The sequence below is a fragment of the Haliotis cracherodii genome, unplaced genomic scaffold (genome assembly GCF_022045235.1).
Source record: "Haliotis cracherodii isolate W230 unplaced genomic scaffold, xgHalCrac1.p SCAF_2, whole genome shotgun sequence".
In the NCBI taxonomy this organism is placed as follows: Eukaryota; Metazoa; Mollusca; class Gastropoda; order Lepetellida; family Haliotidae; genus Haliotis; species Haliotis cracherodii.
Genome location: NW_027266275.1, coordinates 68776948 through 68794600, shown reverse-complemented (window position 1 = coordinate 68794600; position 17653 = coordinate 68776948). Strand labels below are relative to the sequence as shown.

Below are 17653 nucleotides of genomic sequence, written 5' to 3'. Positions count from 1 at the left end.
TTTCCACCACAGAGAAAAGACCAATTATGTCTTGTGAAAGAGAAAGTATTTTTCTGGTTGTTATTTCCTTTTATTTCCACCAACTGCCGTTCTTTTAATACTTTTCTCAATTACCTCAGGACAAAATTTCTTGGAGGCTTTCATGCGAGGTGTTTATAACATGACGCATGGTACCGCATTTCTGTACATACTCGGTCCGAGTACCCAATACGGGTCTCTTGTTTTCTCTTCAAGGATCCATTTTTGTTTTGATCGCCTTCATACATTTTGTCCTGTCCATTTTGTGATCTAGATCAGAAGATGTTTTGGATTTTAATTCGACGTGGGAACCAATTGCATGCCTTGAAGCAGAAGGTGTGCAAACAAGAAATGCCCAAGAAATCTGTACCATCATGCCAAACCATATGAAACAGGTACCAAGCGACCAAGATGAGCTTCACTTTGATCAAGAGTTTAGGAAGCACATTGAGGCACACGTAGAAAGGATACGTTTGGACATACAGGGCACTGACCAGTCATCAGTTGGTCTTCTAACAAGTCCAGGGAAAAAAACGTCAATTTGCAAAACCCCAAAACGCAACAAGGCTGCTGGTATGGACAACATCTTTTATGAACATCTTCGATATGGTGGAAAATACCTTACAAAGTGCTTGTCAGAACTCTTTAACCTCGTTATTACATCTGGATACATTCCTGCCCAATGGAAAAGAGGCACTATCATACCGGTATTCAAAGGAGGCAACATGTCTCGCGTGTTACCGGATTCCTATCGAGGGGTAACCCTATTGCCGGTATATATACAAGGTATTTGAAGTCATTGTAAGTAGTAGAATCCAACAGCTCACCAACAGTAAATCCTTTCCATGTATACAACAACGTGGTTTCCAGAAAGAGCTTTCCTCCAGTGACACCTCCTTTATTGTACAAGAATCAATACTTCACTATAAAGAACGATCGGACGCCATCAACTTAGCCTTCCTAGACAGTTCAAAAGCGTTTGACACAGTATGACACCAAGGACTTTTATACAAGCTGTATCATCTTGGAATCCCAGATGCACTGTGGGGGATATTTGACAATAGCTACAAGTTCATCGAGAGCAGCGTCCTTGTTAATAACACAAGATCATACTGGTTTCCGTTATCAAGAACTGACATAGTTAATGCTCTTCCCGGCTGGCTCCCCATAGAATCACTTATCAACATCAGGAAACTATTCTTTCTTGGCCACCTCTCTCATTGTTCTAATCATCTGCTTTCTAAGAAGGTTTTTATGACTCGTATCTCCATGTATATACATAAGTGTTCATCCACAAGTATGGGCTTTGTCCCAGACATATGTCGCATTCTCTACAAGTATTCATTATCCTGTCACCTGGAGGCATTTCTTAGTTCCAGTACATCCCTGGAGCGGAAGAAATGGAAAAGGACAGTCAAAGAAGCCGTGAATACTTTTGAAGTACCAGCATGGCGGGGAAAGACTTTCATCAGAAACTTACACTGTGAACTTTGAGAGTATTCATCCGGATGTGACCCCACACGTGGCGAGGAGGATAGCTCGAGAGTGTCCTGAGCTAAAGGCAGCTGCCTGTTTTCCTGTCCACATTTGTGCGATGTGGAGACCGGGGAAATTACATGGTATCTGTTCACAGTGTGGTATCAACTACCATGACTTACTGACTCACGTACGGTGCCACTGTGTGAGTAAGAGAACAATAAGAGAGAACTTATGGTGTGACATTGTGTGTATAGGTCCCGTTGACATCAGCGTTGAACAGAACTGGATACAGATCCAGATACCAGTCGCTCTTACTCACGAAGTGAAATTCGAGGACTATACCGCTTTCATTATATGGACGGAATTTACTAACAAAATCCGTTACCACAGTGGTATATGGTGGTATTCTCTGACAATGTAATAATTTTCATGTAATTATCTTTAATATTATACCTTGTAACTCTCCTATATACTTTTAATTACCTCTGCACAAAGTTTCTTGGAGGCTTTCATGCGAGGAATTCAGATTATATACACATTTAGAGTACTGTTTTATAACATGACGCATGGTACCGCGCTTCTGTACATGCTGGGTCCGAGTTCCCAATCTGTAATAAAATCTGGTCATCTCCTTTCAGTCGTGCATCCTGTAAGGATTTGTTAGCATTTGTATCACATCTGATAAGGGTCTCTTGTTTTGTCTTCAAGGATGTTTCATCAACAATAACTTTAGTCTTTTTAATGATGACACACTCCTCAGAAAGTATATGATTTGATCGCCTTCATACTTTTTGTCCTGAGTTATTTTGGATCTAAGAACAATCCTCGTCATTTTAAGGGATGGTTAAGAGGCTGATACATCTGTATCTCCATGTTGAGGGGATGGTTCACAGGTAAACACATCTGCCTCTCCATCAACATGTCGTACTTGGACGGTGTAAGACTTTGATTATACGAAGAAGGTATAAGACGCCGTTCCCAGGCGAAACTATAATGTGTATGTCACCAGAATATAGTTCGAATGTTGCCGATTGCTTCCTAATCAATAAAATAAAATAAAATCTACTAAAAATGTACTGGCATAAACAATTCAGAAACAACAAATACAGAACCCACCTAGATAAAACACATCAAACCATAATACACAAACTGCCAGGTCTATTTGGAATTAATTAAAACACAAATGATTACATGCAACTGAATTGTTAAGGCAATGGAAACTAAACACTCACTTATGTGGTAATTAATCAGGTGTGAAACTGGAAAGTAAAGTTGATAAATGAACAATTCAAACGCCTTCCATACATCAGTATGACGTGTTTCACATATCATTTACAATCTAATCAACTCGGTTCTCGTTATCTACCCATCCAGAATAATAGGTTCACCACACAAAGAGTTATCGGTTGAATAAATAAGATCACTCTTTTGAATGCAGTGTGCGTACATTATGCTGTTTGATAAAATCTTGTATATCGCATGAGTATAATTACTACAAATTCTTTGTTTGGTTCAAATACAAATCTAAAGACAAAATTATCAAATTGAAAACGTTCGTACTCATGATCATCGGATGCTGGCTTCCGTAAGGGGCGTAACTCTTCACTGCCAATTACGGAACAATAGGCGACTGCACCCATATCTCCCTCCATGTCATATATTACAGAAATTTATAATCTTACAGATACTAAGAACGACCACCATTGTATTGACTGTATTTGTATAAACTGTCGGATAAAGAAAGTATACACTTGACAAGGGATTTTGACAAACGTTGTCAAAAGGTCACTAAGCTGAAAACAGTCGCCGAAACACTGCAAAACTTAAGGTATAAATCTATGAAATACATCACCATCGAATAATCATTTTTTTTTTTTTTCAATTTTAGCAACAATAAGAAAAGTGTTTACGCTTTCTTTTGCCTGAAAGTTTAGATCTCTTGACAAATTCTCAAGAAGAATACATGCAAGCGTTTATAGGAAAGACGTTTCTGTTTATCACCTGACTTTTGGAGAGTGAGTGAGAGAGTGAGTGAATTTGGTTTGACGCCGCTTTTAGCAATATTCAAGCAATATCACGGCGGGGGACACCAGAAATGGACTTCATCCATGTGAGGAATGGATCCCGGGTCTTCGGCGTGACGAGCGAACGCTTTATCAACTAGGCTATCTCACCGCCCCACTGACTTTTGTAGAATTGGCAATGTCAGCTAATTAACATAGTTTAGTAATCATGTAGATGCAAAACAAATTCAGTCAGCTGTTGACTAGTTACGACTCTTGAGTTCTTTCATCATGTCAATTGATTGTAGAGTGTATCACCATGGTCAACAGTAGGTGGCAAAGAGATCTAATCGAGAGAGATATCAAAACAGGTTATTTTATTAAGAACGCGACAATTATTGTTTCAACATGTGTAGGTTTCAAACAGAGAATATTCGTTAAGAACAGGACATCTGTCTGAATCGTCTCATTGAATTAGTTTGCTGTTAATTAGAGCCATTCTACTGTGCGCTGTGATTGGCGAAGTCACCAACTATGAAGAATCGGAACATATATAAAGCTTTACATTTAAACACATCACAACAGTTGAATTTCTCAGCTTCAAGGACAATGAAGACTTTTTTCGCATTTGTAGTCGCTGTTGTAGCAAGCCAAGGTGAGTGTTTTAAATGGCCATGCCTTCTTACTATCCACTTCTCAGTAGATACCATGGTCGTGGCTAAGGCGCAGCCATATGATATTTACGGAAATCCAATTATATGCATTAATTCTTTTTCTGATGTGTTCGAATCTAAACATATTTACATTAATTTTTTTTTACAAAAGTTGACGCGTTGACGTTTTATATTGACATGTTTTCAGCTATGGCCCTGTCGATACAGGATGGAAATGATGAGTGCGCTGATTGCATCGCTTTCATTACTGATCGCCAGGAGATGGAACTCGAATCGATTGTACGTAAATAATACCGACTATAACACATGATGGTTCGTAAAAATCGTGCTATTTCCAAACGTGCCCACTAACATATACGTACATGTTAAGAACATTATCTTTTTTGATTATACACTAATGGTTTATAGCCCTACCCTCAATATAATACTTAAAGTAATGGGACCAGTCAACCAAGTGTTCGTTTCGGAATCTACATCTGTATTTTCCAATTTCCCAAAATAAATGGCATCTGTCCACTCTTTGGTAGAATATTGTACTGAACCCTACTCTCATATATTTATCAGTATTCTATCTACTACACAAATGGATCTATTACTACATATATATTTAGAGGTAAGTCTACTCAAGAACGTAGGGAGGTAAACATGTCACAAATACACTCATGTCTATTCTCCAGATCTATTGTACTGAGTTTTTATATAACATGTGTTTCAGGAAGAACAGGAAGCAAAAATGAACAACGTCTGTTCTTCAATGGAACCCAGCAAGGTGGAAGAGGTGAGATAAATAATAGTTCTCAATAGTAAACAAAACGGATTTCATAAACAACAAGATCAGAAGTTTCATTGCAAAGAGCTATGTACTGAATATATCACAAGGTAGATAATTAAAAATGTACAATAATCTATATTCATAGCAAACTGTGTTGATCCTTGACGCTGTGAATTAGATAAAATAGTATTCTTGAGGCTAACAATGTAAAACGCCTATTTGCAGTGTAAGACAAAAGTGCAGAAAATATGCCAGAAGAAGAAGGACAAAGTCAACAGTCAGGTAACTGTTAACTTTTACATCATCCGAAATCCTGCTCCAATCAATGGACTAATCATGAAGCACAAGATTGCGTCAGCTTACATCTGCATATACTGACATCATGAAAAAGGTGATTGATGCAAAAAGTTCAAGAATGTACCAATCAGATGGAATTTAGATACCCAGGGAAGGAGATGGAAAACTCTATATCAGCATTTCAGCTTACATTTCCTTTACCAGAATAATAACCTTTACTATGATTTCACTGAGTTACACAAAATGATGAGGATTGCACTATGATTTTACCCTTTAACTCTATAATTATTATTGTACACTGCGAGTAAGCAAAAGGATTGGGTTTTACAACATATCATGTAATTGTGTTCACCTTCACAGAGCCCTGAAGCCATCTGTAAAGCCACCAAGTACTGCCCGTCGCTTGATACCGCCAACATGAACACACCTACAAACAAGGCAAGATTAATACTTAGTACTAGTCCTCTAGTCAACAGGTTTAGTGAGTATAACTCATCAAACTTAATCACAATCAAATGAATGTCTTAACGTGTTCATGATTTGTACAATTTACTGGGTTAGAAAGTAGGTTCGTCTTTCGTCACACTTATTGTGCTGCAATATTATTGTTACATTGGTTACAATCGAAAGTTTAAAAACTGTAGGCATAATGATGCATTCAATTTGTCATTTCATGTTTCGTAGGTTCAAGGGAGAGGGCGATGCAAGGACTGCAAGAACTTTCTCAAAGATGTCAAAGAAAGGCAAATGGACACTGTTGTGAGTGACAAATATTGAGAAGGTTTAATCACTCCTATGTTGGTCTGGCACATTTGCATTATTTCCCCAAATACATAAACTATTTACCATCTTGTTTTAAGTTAAATTAACAAATCGTACACGTTGATGTAATGCAATCATAAAATCATGACTACGTGTAGTTAAAAACTTTTCTTTTACAGGCCTCTGTAAATGAACTGATCGAAACCATGTTCTGTGAAAAGCTGAGCGAAGACCGCCAGGAACAGGTGTGTATATAGTTATCCAATCATTGTTCAGTTTTCTGATTATGATATAAATTCAGTAGTTCTTTCCTTATTGTAGTCCTAGACAATCCATGTGATTGACACCATGAGTATCGGATACAATGACGTGCACCATCCAAGTCAGCTAGCCTGACCATCTGATCCCCCCTCATATTGTGTTACAGTTAATTTCATAATCAGTCATGATATATATTCTTATATCATTATATAATGTGTGTATGTATACAATTTCACATTCATCTAATTATGTTTGAGCATTCTGTGTACTCTGTTTCAGTGTGCTGACTTTCTAGATGCAGCAATCGAAATGGAAATCGAGCTACTAGATTTGGTGGTAAGTAAATGTTGGATGTATAAGTGAGATACTCATTGTTTTGATATATACATAAACTTACACTTTACAGCCATATATGTCGATTTCTTTACACATATCCATTAAGGACACTTATCAATATGTATGATCAGAATGAAGTATAAAACCTGGATAGTTAGAGTTAAAAGACTACTGTTTATTTAATTTAAAAAATGTAAAAGAATGGAACATTTTTTTATTACAGAATGTTAAAACGTCATGCAACCGACTTGGTATGTGTGGTGCCAACTAGTTGTAAGGTGAGTTGTATTGACCGTGATATAGGCGAGGTAAGGTGAAGTGAGGCGGGATGAGTTTTAACATCGCGTTCAAGATTATTGCACTCCATGTGGCGGCTTGTTCTTGTCCGGACTTTATAGTGCTTGCTCACTGAGGTGCCATGTCGCAGTTTCACATAGAAACCCCACTCTGACACAATTATACTCAGACACCAAGCCGGCCAGTGCTTGTTGATGGTTGATGTTGCGCTAAAGCACACACGGGTGCTTTTGAACATTGCTATTCTCCTTTTACAAATTGAAATTATGTACTGTTTCGTGTTGATTCCCAAATTGAAATTGTATGTTAATCCAGAAATCTGAACGTAAAAGAACTTTGTGTGAAACCAACAAAGAACCAGCATTTTGTATACAATCAACAAATGAATTACAAAAATTAACTACGTTTACAAATCAGGACAAATTTACTCCACAGTAATTTTAATGGCGCCTCGGGCAGACGCCCTGTCCAATACACCACGGAGGTTTTCCTTCTGTCTACGCAATAGTTACACCACTGTCTGAGGAACAAGTTTCGGTTGGAACTATTGACTGTTTGTTTCGTTTACTTCAACGCCACAATCAGCACTATTCCAGCTATATGAAGGCCTGTCTGAACCAGACACACAATCAGCCAAATTACCGAGCCTGGCCACTCGACCCATTAAATCGCCTCTAACGACCAGCATAGGTTGATTGGGAGAAATACTTACTCTGGACCAACTGTCTTCTGCTCACCGGACGGATGCTCTGTCCACTTTCCTGATGACTAGTCATGATATGAAATATTCTTACATTATTACACATGACACGGTTAACTTCAGTGTGTATTTTTGGTATTGCAGATGCTGACAATGCTGCCTCTCGATCCTTCATCGCCCACGAACAACTTCACCTGTAAAACATTGTCAATAAAACTTTGCATTTGACCAGAGTACTGTTGTTGCTTGGACGTTTATGTGAGATATGGAGATCATTTGTTGAACCTGTGTCATATAATAGGCACGTGAAAATTATTTAGCAATCGAATCCTAGTGGAACGCCATTTATCACACCATACATAACATAGACTCTCGACAGTCAAGAACGCAAAGAAATTGGTCCAGGCTGGTCAACTGATGATCAAATGAAACTACTTTAACACGTTTTTCTATTATCGTTCTATTTTGAGGATAGAGGAAGTGAGTTGGGTTTGGTTTGTCGAAGGAACGCAACTCTGCACGGCGAATAGCGGCACCTCAGACGACTGAACCAATCGCATCCTCATACTTGAGGATAGACCATTATGCGGTGAACTAAATACTCAGAACCAGACATTATACCATTAAAGGAGGAGACACATGTATACAGGATCAAGACAAATGAACATAATAAGTTGTCACCAGTTAATTCCTGAAACAAATTGAAATAAAACAGTTAATGGCAAATGAACCCATTACGATTACTATTTTCAACAAATATCCTAAGAAGATAAACAGAACGAAGCTATCGCTTGTACAGGAAAGAGTGAGTGAGTTTAGGTTAACGCCTCTTTGAACAGTACGTCAGTTTCATCAGCACTCGTGATGGGTGCTATAATGCTATGCCACACATGGGTGCTCTTGAATATTGATACTCTCTTTTGATTAATTGAAATTATATTCACTGCTCCACGGCTCAGTCATATATATCCGCTTCACCCACGGGAACTTTACCGGGGATCATGTAAATGTACAGTGACAAAGACAATAAGGAGACATGTAAGGTTCAACCATTTCATTGCATGGTACAAGTGACGGTTAATCGTGACCTAGTGTCGCACAGGATATGATGTGGTAGTGGTTGCCTAGCATTGGACAATAAGTGAAGGAAACATTACATTCCTTAGAACTATTATCAGATGGATACCAGACCTATCCTTCATTTGAATGGTTAAAGCTTCACCAACGTTACAAAATTTTAACGTAGTGTCTTGATGGTCATCTGGCTTGCACTGCTCAGTTGTCTTGTTGCTGGACATTACTGAATCTCACTTACAGTCACGGTCTCTGTCGACCTAGTAGTTTCCTCCAACATATGAGTGAGTGAGGAATGAGTATGGTTTTACGCCACTTCTATATTTCAACAATATCACGAAAGGGACACCGGAACATGGGCTTCATGCATTGTACTCAGGTGGGAATAAAACCCGGGTGTTCGACATGACGAACTAACACTTTTACAACTAGGCTACCTCATCGTCTCTGTGATGTGAAGTACTAGATATCAATATGAATAAGGAACATTTGGTAAAAATAGAGACCAGAAAAATCCATAAGTCCATAAGACAGTATTATCGAAGTACATGTAAGTGGTGGTGGTTGTGTATCAGTTCTTCGCTCGTATATCAATCTTGCGATCACAACCAAATGAGGACACCAAATATAAAGTGCCGACCCGGCATTCGAACACTGGCTGCCTGTGTAAAGTGTGAGCATACTAGAGACTATTAATAGTATGGTATAGATTATAGAACGAGACATTATGTATTAACATGAAAAGCAGGAAGCAGTCACATCATGAGAAGCATGATATACAGTGCAAAAAGGTGAACGGACTAAAGGGATCATGGCTACTAACTCTTACATGTACTTGAAATACCTGACCAGCTTCAATGAACCATGTATAAAAATAAATATTGCATCTTATTACACTTCATAACATTGTTTGTTTTGTTTATATTTAATTCACTTACTTTATTTGAATGTTCATCTGGAATATAATTATATATTAATTATAAAATATCGTTAAATATCACTGACATTAAATGTTTGGAGAATTGACATTACTTGAAGTTGATGTCATAATGCGTTATCACCCACACCAGGGTGGTGAACACATTGCTGCGAAATCCATAGGGAACATCGGTTTCAAGCTGTAAAAGCCGTATCAAGAGTCAACTGAGAAACGCCGTGTCCTAACGAGTTGAGTAGCTACTGTACTTTGGTACACCCTTTAATGTGTCTTTAGGGCCACACCTAAAGCAAAGTGTTTTCGCATCAGCTTTCCACCACAGAGAAAAGACCAATTATGTCTTGTGAAAGAGAAAGTATTTTTCTGGTTGTTATTTCCTTTTATTTCCACCAACTGCCGTTCTTTTTATACTTTTCTCAATTACCTCAGGACAAAATTTCTTGGAGGCTTTAATGCCAGGTGTTCAGATTATATACACATTTAGAGTACTGTTTATAACATGACGCATGGTACCGCATTTCTGTACATACTGGGTCCGAGTACCCAATACGGGTCTCTTGTTTTCTCTTCAAGGATCCATTTTGGTTTTGATTGCCTTCATACATTTTGTCCTGTCCATTTGTAACCTAGATCAGAAGATGTTTTGGACTTTAATTCGACATGGGAACCAATTCCATGCCTTGAAGAAGAAGGGGTGCAAACAAGAAATGCCAAAAAAATCTGTACCATCATGCCAAACCATATGAAATAGGTATCAAGCGACCAAGATGAGCTTCACTTTGATCAAGAGTTTAGGAAGCACATTGAGGCACACGTAGAAAGGATACGTTTGGACATACAGAGCACTGACCAGTCATCAGTTGATCTTCTAACAAGTCAAGGGAAAAAAACATCAATTTGCAAAACCCTAATACGCAACAAAGCTGCGGGTATGGACAACATCTTTTATGAACATCTTCGATATGGTGGAAAATACCTTACAAAGTGCTTGTCAGAACTCTTTAACCTCGTTATTACAATTGGATACATTCCTGCCCAATGGAAAAGAGGCACTATCATACTGATATTCAAAGGAGGCAACATGTCTCGCGTGTTACCGGATTCCTATCGAGAGGTAACCCTATTGCCGATTATATACAAGGTATTTGAAGTCATTGTAAGTAGTAGAATCCAACAGCTCACCAACAGTAAATCCTTTCCATTTATACAACAGCGTGGTTTCTAGACCTTTCCTCGAGTGACACCTCCTTTATTGCACGAGAAGAATCAATACTTCACTATAAAGAACGATCGGACGACATCAACTTAGCCTTCCTAGACAGTTCAAAAGCGTTTGACACAGTATGACACCAAGGACTTTTATACAAGCTGTATCATCTTGGAATCCCAGATGCACTGTGGGGGATATTTGACAATAGCTACAAGTTCATCGAGAGCAGCGTCCTTGTTAATAACACAAGATCATACTGGTTTCCGTTATCAAGAGGTGTTCGGCAAGGAAGCGTCCTGTCGGCAAAACTCTGCCTGCTATACATAGATGAACTGTGAGAGAAACTGTCCACCAACAAACTTGGTGCAGTGATCTTGGATATCCATGTAATGGCACCCGCTCAAGCGGACGATATAGCAGTTGTTAGTCCAGTATCAGCAAATCTGCAGAAGATGATGTCCATCAGTGAAAGATATAGTTCAGACTGGCGGTTCTCTTTCTCTCTTTCCAAGAGCCAGATAGTCAGATATAGTGACAGAAAAGCAGCTGCTTCTAGTGTTGTACTCTATGGACGTGATATCCCAGTGACAAATGAGCTTAAGCACGTTGGTTATATTGAACACTGAATTTAAATCATGGTAGAGAACTCTGGAGAGCTGCTCAAAGATGAAAGCATCAGTCATAGCACTCGTCAAATCGGGACTGCATGAACGCGCTCTAAACCCAAGGACAAGCTCAAAACTTATTACGCCAATTTGTATCCCAAAGGCTATGTTTGGGTGTTATGGTCGATGATTTCCAAGGCAGAAATTCTGGCTTTAGAAAGAGCACAGAGGTCCATTCTCAAAATGGCACAGGGACTTCCACGTCATACTAGGTCTGACTTAGTTAATGCTCTTCCCGGCTGGCTCCCCATAGAATCACTTATCAACATCAGGAAACTATTCTTTCTTGGCCACATCTCTCATTGTTCTAATCATCTGCTTTCTAAGAAGGTTTTTATGACTCGTATCTCCATGTATATACATAAGTGTTCATCCACAAGTATAAGCTTTGTCCCAGACGAGGAGGATAGCTCGAGAGTGTCCTGAGGTAAAGGCAGCTGCCTGTTTGGCTGTCCACATTTGTTCGATGTGGAGACCGGGGAAATTACATGGTATCTGTTCACAGTGTGGTATTAACTACCATGATTTACTGACTCACGTACGGTGCCACTGTGTGAGTAAGAGAAAAATAAGAGAGAACTTATGGTGTGACATTGTGTGTATAGGTCCCATTGACATCAGCGTTGAACTCCACAACAAATCAGGCTATGTTTGCTGTCCTGTAAGCCACCTTTGGATACTGATCCAGATACCAGTCGCTCTTACTCACGAAGTTAAATTCGAGGACTATACCGCTTTCATTATATGGACGGAATTTACTAACAAAATCCGTTACCACAGTGGTATATGGTGGTATTCTCTGACAATGTAATAATTTTCATGTAATTATCTTTAATATTATACCTTGTAACTCTCCTATATACTTTTAATTACCTCTGCACAAAGTTTCTTGGATGCTTTCATGCGAGGAATTCATATTATATACACATTTAGAGTACGGTTTTATAACATGACGCATGGTACCGCGCTTCTGTACATGCTGGGTCCGAGTTCCCAATCTGTAATAAAATCTGGTCATCTCCTTTCAGTCGTGCATCCTGTAAAGATTTGTCAGCATTTGTATCACATCTGATAAGGGTCTCTTGTTTTGTCTTCAAGGATGTTTCATCAACAATAACTTTAGTCTTTTTAATGATGACACACTCCTCAGGAAGTATATGATTTGATCGCCTTCATACATTTTGTCCTGAGTTATTTTGGATCCAAGAACAATCCTTGTCACTTTAAGGGCTCGTTAAGAGGTTGATACATCTATATCTCCATGTTGAGGGGATGGTTCACAGGTAAACACATCTTCCTCTCCATCAACATTTCGTAAACACACCGGACACCATGAACTGTACGTTCCATAAACCGTCGATTGCAGTAGCGGCGATAAATTGCGTGTCACTGCACTTGGACGGCGTAAGACTTTGATTATACAAAGAAGGTATAAGACGCCGTTCCCAGGCGAAACTATAATGTGTATGTCACCAGGATATAGTTCGAATGTTGCCGATTGCTTCCTAATCAATAAAATAAAATAAAATAAAATCTACTAAAAATGTACTGGCATAAACAATTCAGAAACAACAAATACAGAACCCATCTAGATAAAACACGTCAAACCATAATACACAAACTGCCAGGTCTATTTGGAATTAATTAAAACACAAATGATTACATGCAACTGAATTGTTAAGGCAATGGAAACTAAACACTCACTTATGTGGTAATTAATCAGGTGTGAAACTGGAAAGTAAAGTTGATAAATGAACAATTCAAACGCCTTCCATACATCAGTATTACGTGTTTCACATATCATTTACAATCTAATCAACTCGGTTCTCGTTATCTACCCATCCAGAATAATAGGTTCACCGCACAATGAGTTATCGGTTGAATAAATAAGATCACTCTTTTGAATGCAGTGTGCGTACATTATGCTGTTTGATAAAATCTTGTATATCGTATGAGTATAATTACTACAAATTCTTTGTTTGGTTCAAATACAAATCTAAAGACAAAATTATTAAAATGAAAACGTTCGTACTCATGATCATCGGATGCTGGCTTCCCTAAGGGGCGTAACTCTTGACTGCCAATTACGGAACAATAGGCGATTGCACCCATATCTCCCTCCATGTCATATATTACAGAAATTTATAATCTTACAGATACTAAGAACGACCACCTTTGTATTGACTGTATTTGTATAAACTGCCGGATAAAGAAAGTATACACTTGACAAGGGATTTTGACAAACGTTGTCAAAAGGTTACTAAGCTGAAAACAGCCGCCGAAACACTGCAAAACTTAAGGTATAAATCTATGAAATACATCACCATCGAATAATCTTTTTTGTTTGTTTCAATTTTAGCAACAATAAGAAAAGTGTTTACGCTTTCTTTTGCCCGAAAGTTTAGATCTCTTGACAAATTCTCAAGAAGAATACATGCAAGCGTTTATAGGAAAGACGTTTCTGTTTATCACCTGACTTTTGGAGAGTGAGTGAGAGAGTGAGTGAATTTGGTTTTACGCCGCTTTTAGTAATATTCAAGCAATATCACGGCGGGGGACACCAGAAATGGACTTCATCCATGTGAGGAATGGATCCCGGGTCTTTGGCGTGACGAGCGAACGCTTTATCCACTAGGCTACCTCACCGCCCCACTGACTTTTGTAGAATTGGCAATGTCAGCTAATTGACATAGTTTAGTAATCATGTAGATGCAAAACAAATTCAGTCAGCTGTTGACTAGTTACGACTCTTTAGTTCTTTCATCATGTCAGTTGATTGTAGGGTGTATCACCATGGTCAACAGTAGGTGGCAAAGAGATCTAATCGAGAGAGATATCAAAACAGGTTATTTTATTAAGAACGCGACAATTATTGTCTCAGCATGTGTAGGTTTCAAACAGAGAATATTCGTTAAGAACAGGACATCTGTCTGAATCGTCTCATTGAATTAGTTTGCTGTTAATTAGAGCCATCCTACTGTGCGCTGTGATTGACTAAGTCACCAACTATGAAGAATCGGAACATATATAAAGCTTTACATTTAAACACATCACAACAGTTGAATTTCTCAGCTTCAAGGACAATGAAGACCTTTTTCGCATTTGTAGTCGCTGTTGTAGCAAGCCAAGGTGAGTGTTTTAAATGGCCATGCCTTCTTACTATCCACTTCTCAGTAGATACCATGGTCGTTGCTAAGGTGCAGCTATATGATATTTACGGAAATCCAATTATATGCATTCATTCTTTTTCTGATGTGTTCGAATCTAAAAATATTTACACTAATTATTTTTTGACTAAAGTTGACGCGTTGACGTTTTATATTGACATGTTTTCAGCTATGGCCCTGTCGATACAGGATGGAAATGATGAGTGCGCTGATTGCATCGCTTTCATTACTGATCGCCAGGAGATGGGACTCGAATCGATTGTACGTAAATAATACCGACTATAACACATGATGGTTCGTAAAAATCGTGCTATTTCCAAACGTGCCCACTAACATATACGTACATGTTTAAAACATTATCTTTTTGATTATACACTAATGGTTTATACCCCTACCCTCAATATAATACTTAAAGTAATGGGACCAGTCAACCAATATGTTCGTTTCGGAATCTACATCTGATTTTTCCAATTTCCCAAAATAAATGGCATCTGTCCAGTCGTTGGTAGAATATTGTACTGAACCCTACTCTCATATATTTATCAGTATTCTATCTACTACACATAGATCTATTACTACATATATATTTAGAGGTAAGTCTACCCCAGAACGTCAGGAGGTAAACATGTCACAAATACACTCATGTCTATTCTCCAGATCTATTGTACTGAGTTTTTATATAACATGTGTTTCAGGAAGAACAGGAAGCAAAAATGAACAACGTCTGTTCTTCAATGGAACCCAGCAAGGTGGAAGAGGTGAGATAAATAATAGTTCTCAATAGTAAACAAACGGATTTCATAAACAACAAGATCAGAAGTTTCATTGCAAAGAGCTATGTACTGAATATATCACAAGGTAGATAATTAAAAAGGTACAATAATCTATATTCATAGCAAACTGTGTTGATCCTTAACGCTGTGAATTAGATAAAATAGTATTCTTGAGGCTAATATTGTTAAACGCGTATTTGCAGTGTAAGACAAAAGTGCAGAAAATATGCCAGAAGAAGAAGGACAGAGTCAACAGTCAGGTAATTGTTAACTTTTACATCATCCGAAATCCTGCTCCAATCAATGGACTAATCATGAAGCGCAAGATTGCGTCAGCTTACATTTGCATATACTGACATCATGAACAAGGTGATTGATGCAAAAAGTTCAGGAAAGTACCAATCAGATGGACTTTAGATACCCGGGGAAGGAGATGGAAAACTCTATATCAGCATTTCAGCTTACATTTCCTTTATCAGAATAATAACCTTTACTATGTTTTCACTGAGTTACACAAAATGATGAGGATTGGACTATGATTTTACCCTTTAACTCTATAATTATTATTATACACTGCGAGTAAGCAAAAGGATTGGGTTTTACAACATATCATGTAATTCTGTTCACCTTCTCAGAGCCCTGAAGCCATCTGTAAAGCCACCAAGTACTGTCCGTCGCTTGATACCGCCAACATGAACACACCTACAAACAAGGCAAGATTAATACCTAGTACCAGTCAGTATAACTCATCAAACTTACTCACAATCAAATGAATGTCTTAACGTGTTCATGATTTGTACAATTTATTTGGTTAGAAAGTAGGTTCGTCTTTCGTCACACTTTTTGTGCTGCAATATTATTGTTACATTGGTTACAATAGAAAGTTTAAAATCTGTAGGCATAATGATGCATTCAATTTGTCATTTCATGTTTCGTAGGTTCAAGGGAGAGGGCGATGCAAGGACTGCAAGAACTTTCTCAAAGATGTCAAAGAAAGGCAAATGGACACTGTTGTGAGTGACAAATATTGAGAAGGTTTATCACTCCTATGTTGGTCTGGAACATTTGCATTATTTCCCCAAATACATAAAATATGTACCATCTTGTTTTAAGTTAAATTAACAAATCGTACACGTTGATGTAATGCAATCATAAAATCATGACTACGTGTAGTTAAAAACTTTTCTTTTACAGGCCTCTGTAAATGAACTGATCGAAACCATGTTCTGTGAAAAGCTGAGCGAAGACCGCCAGGAACAGGTGTGTATATAGTTATCCAATCATTGTTCAGTTTTCTGATTATGATATAAATTCAGTAGTTCTTTCCTTATTGTAGTCCTAGACAATCCATGTGATTGACACCATGAGTATCGGATACAATGACGTGCACCATCCAAGTCAGCTAGCCTGACCATCTGATCCCCCCTCATATTGTGTTACAGTTAATTTCATAATCAGTCATGATATATATTCTTATATCATTATATAATGTGTGTATGTATACAATTTCACATTCATCTAATTATGTTTGAGCATTCTGTGTACTCTGTTTCAGTGTGCTGACTTTCTAGATGCAGCAATCGAAATGGAAATCGAGCTACTAGATTTGGTGGTAAGTAAATGTTGGATGTATAAGTGAGATACTCATTGCTTTGATATACACATAAACTTACACTTGACAGACATATATGTCGATTTCTGTAGACATATCCATTAAGGACACTAATCAATATGTATGATCGGAATGAAGTATAAAACCTGGATAGTTAGAGTTAAAAGACTACTGTTTATTTAATTTTAAAAATGTAAAAGAATGGAACATTTTTTTATTACAGAATGTTAAAACGTCATGCAACCGACTTGGTATGTGTGGTGCCAACTAGTTGTAAGGTGAGTTGTATTGAACGTGATATAGGCGAGGTAAGGTGAAGTGAGGCGGGATGAGTTTTAACATCGCGTTCAAGATTATTGCACTCCATGTGGCGGCTTGTTCTTGTCCGGACTTTATAGTGCTTGCTCACTGAGATGCCATGTCGCAGTTTCACATAGAAACCCCACTCTGACACAATTATACTCAGACACCGAGCCGGCCAGTGCTTGTTGATGGTTGATGTTGCGCTAAAGCACACACGGGTTCTTTTGAACATTGCTATTCTCCTTTTACAAATTGAAATTATGTACTGTTTCGTGTTGGTTCCCAAATTGAAATAGTATGTTAATCAAGAAAT

At 38.1% G+C, this 17653-nt stretch overlaps 2 protein-coding genes across 2 annotated transcripts; both read left to right on the top strand.

The window, feature by feature from the left end:
• The first annotated feature begins 4109 nt into the window (after positions 1-4109).
• On the top strand, positions 4110-6873 carry LOC139469506 (prosaposin-like). The gene is made up of 9 exons (XM_071251693.1): positions 4110-4155; positions 4362-4453; positions 4890-4952; positions 5172-5228; positions 5604-5681; positions 5928-6002; positions 6185-6250; positions 6546-6602; positions 6826-6873. Exons 1-9 carry the CDS (start codon positions 4110-4112, stop codon positions 6871-6873), a joined length of 582 nt encoding a protein of 193 aa, XP_071107794.1.
• A 7695-nt stretch (positions 6874-14568) lies between these two features.
• Positions 14569-17308, top strand: LOC139469505 (prosaposin-like). The gene is made up of 9 exons (XM_071251692.1): positions 14569-14614; positions 14822-14913; positions 15348-15410; positions 15629-15685; positions 16061-16138; positions 16364-16438; positions 16620-16685; positions 16981-17037; positions 17261-17308. The coding sequence occupies exons 1-9, from the start codon at positions 14569-14571 to the stop codon at positions 17306-17308; spliced, it is 582 nt and encodes a 193-aa protein (XP_071107793.1).
• Positions 17309-17653: the final 345 nt, after the last annotated feature.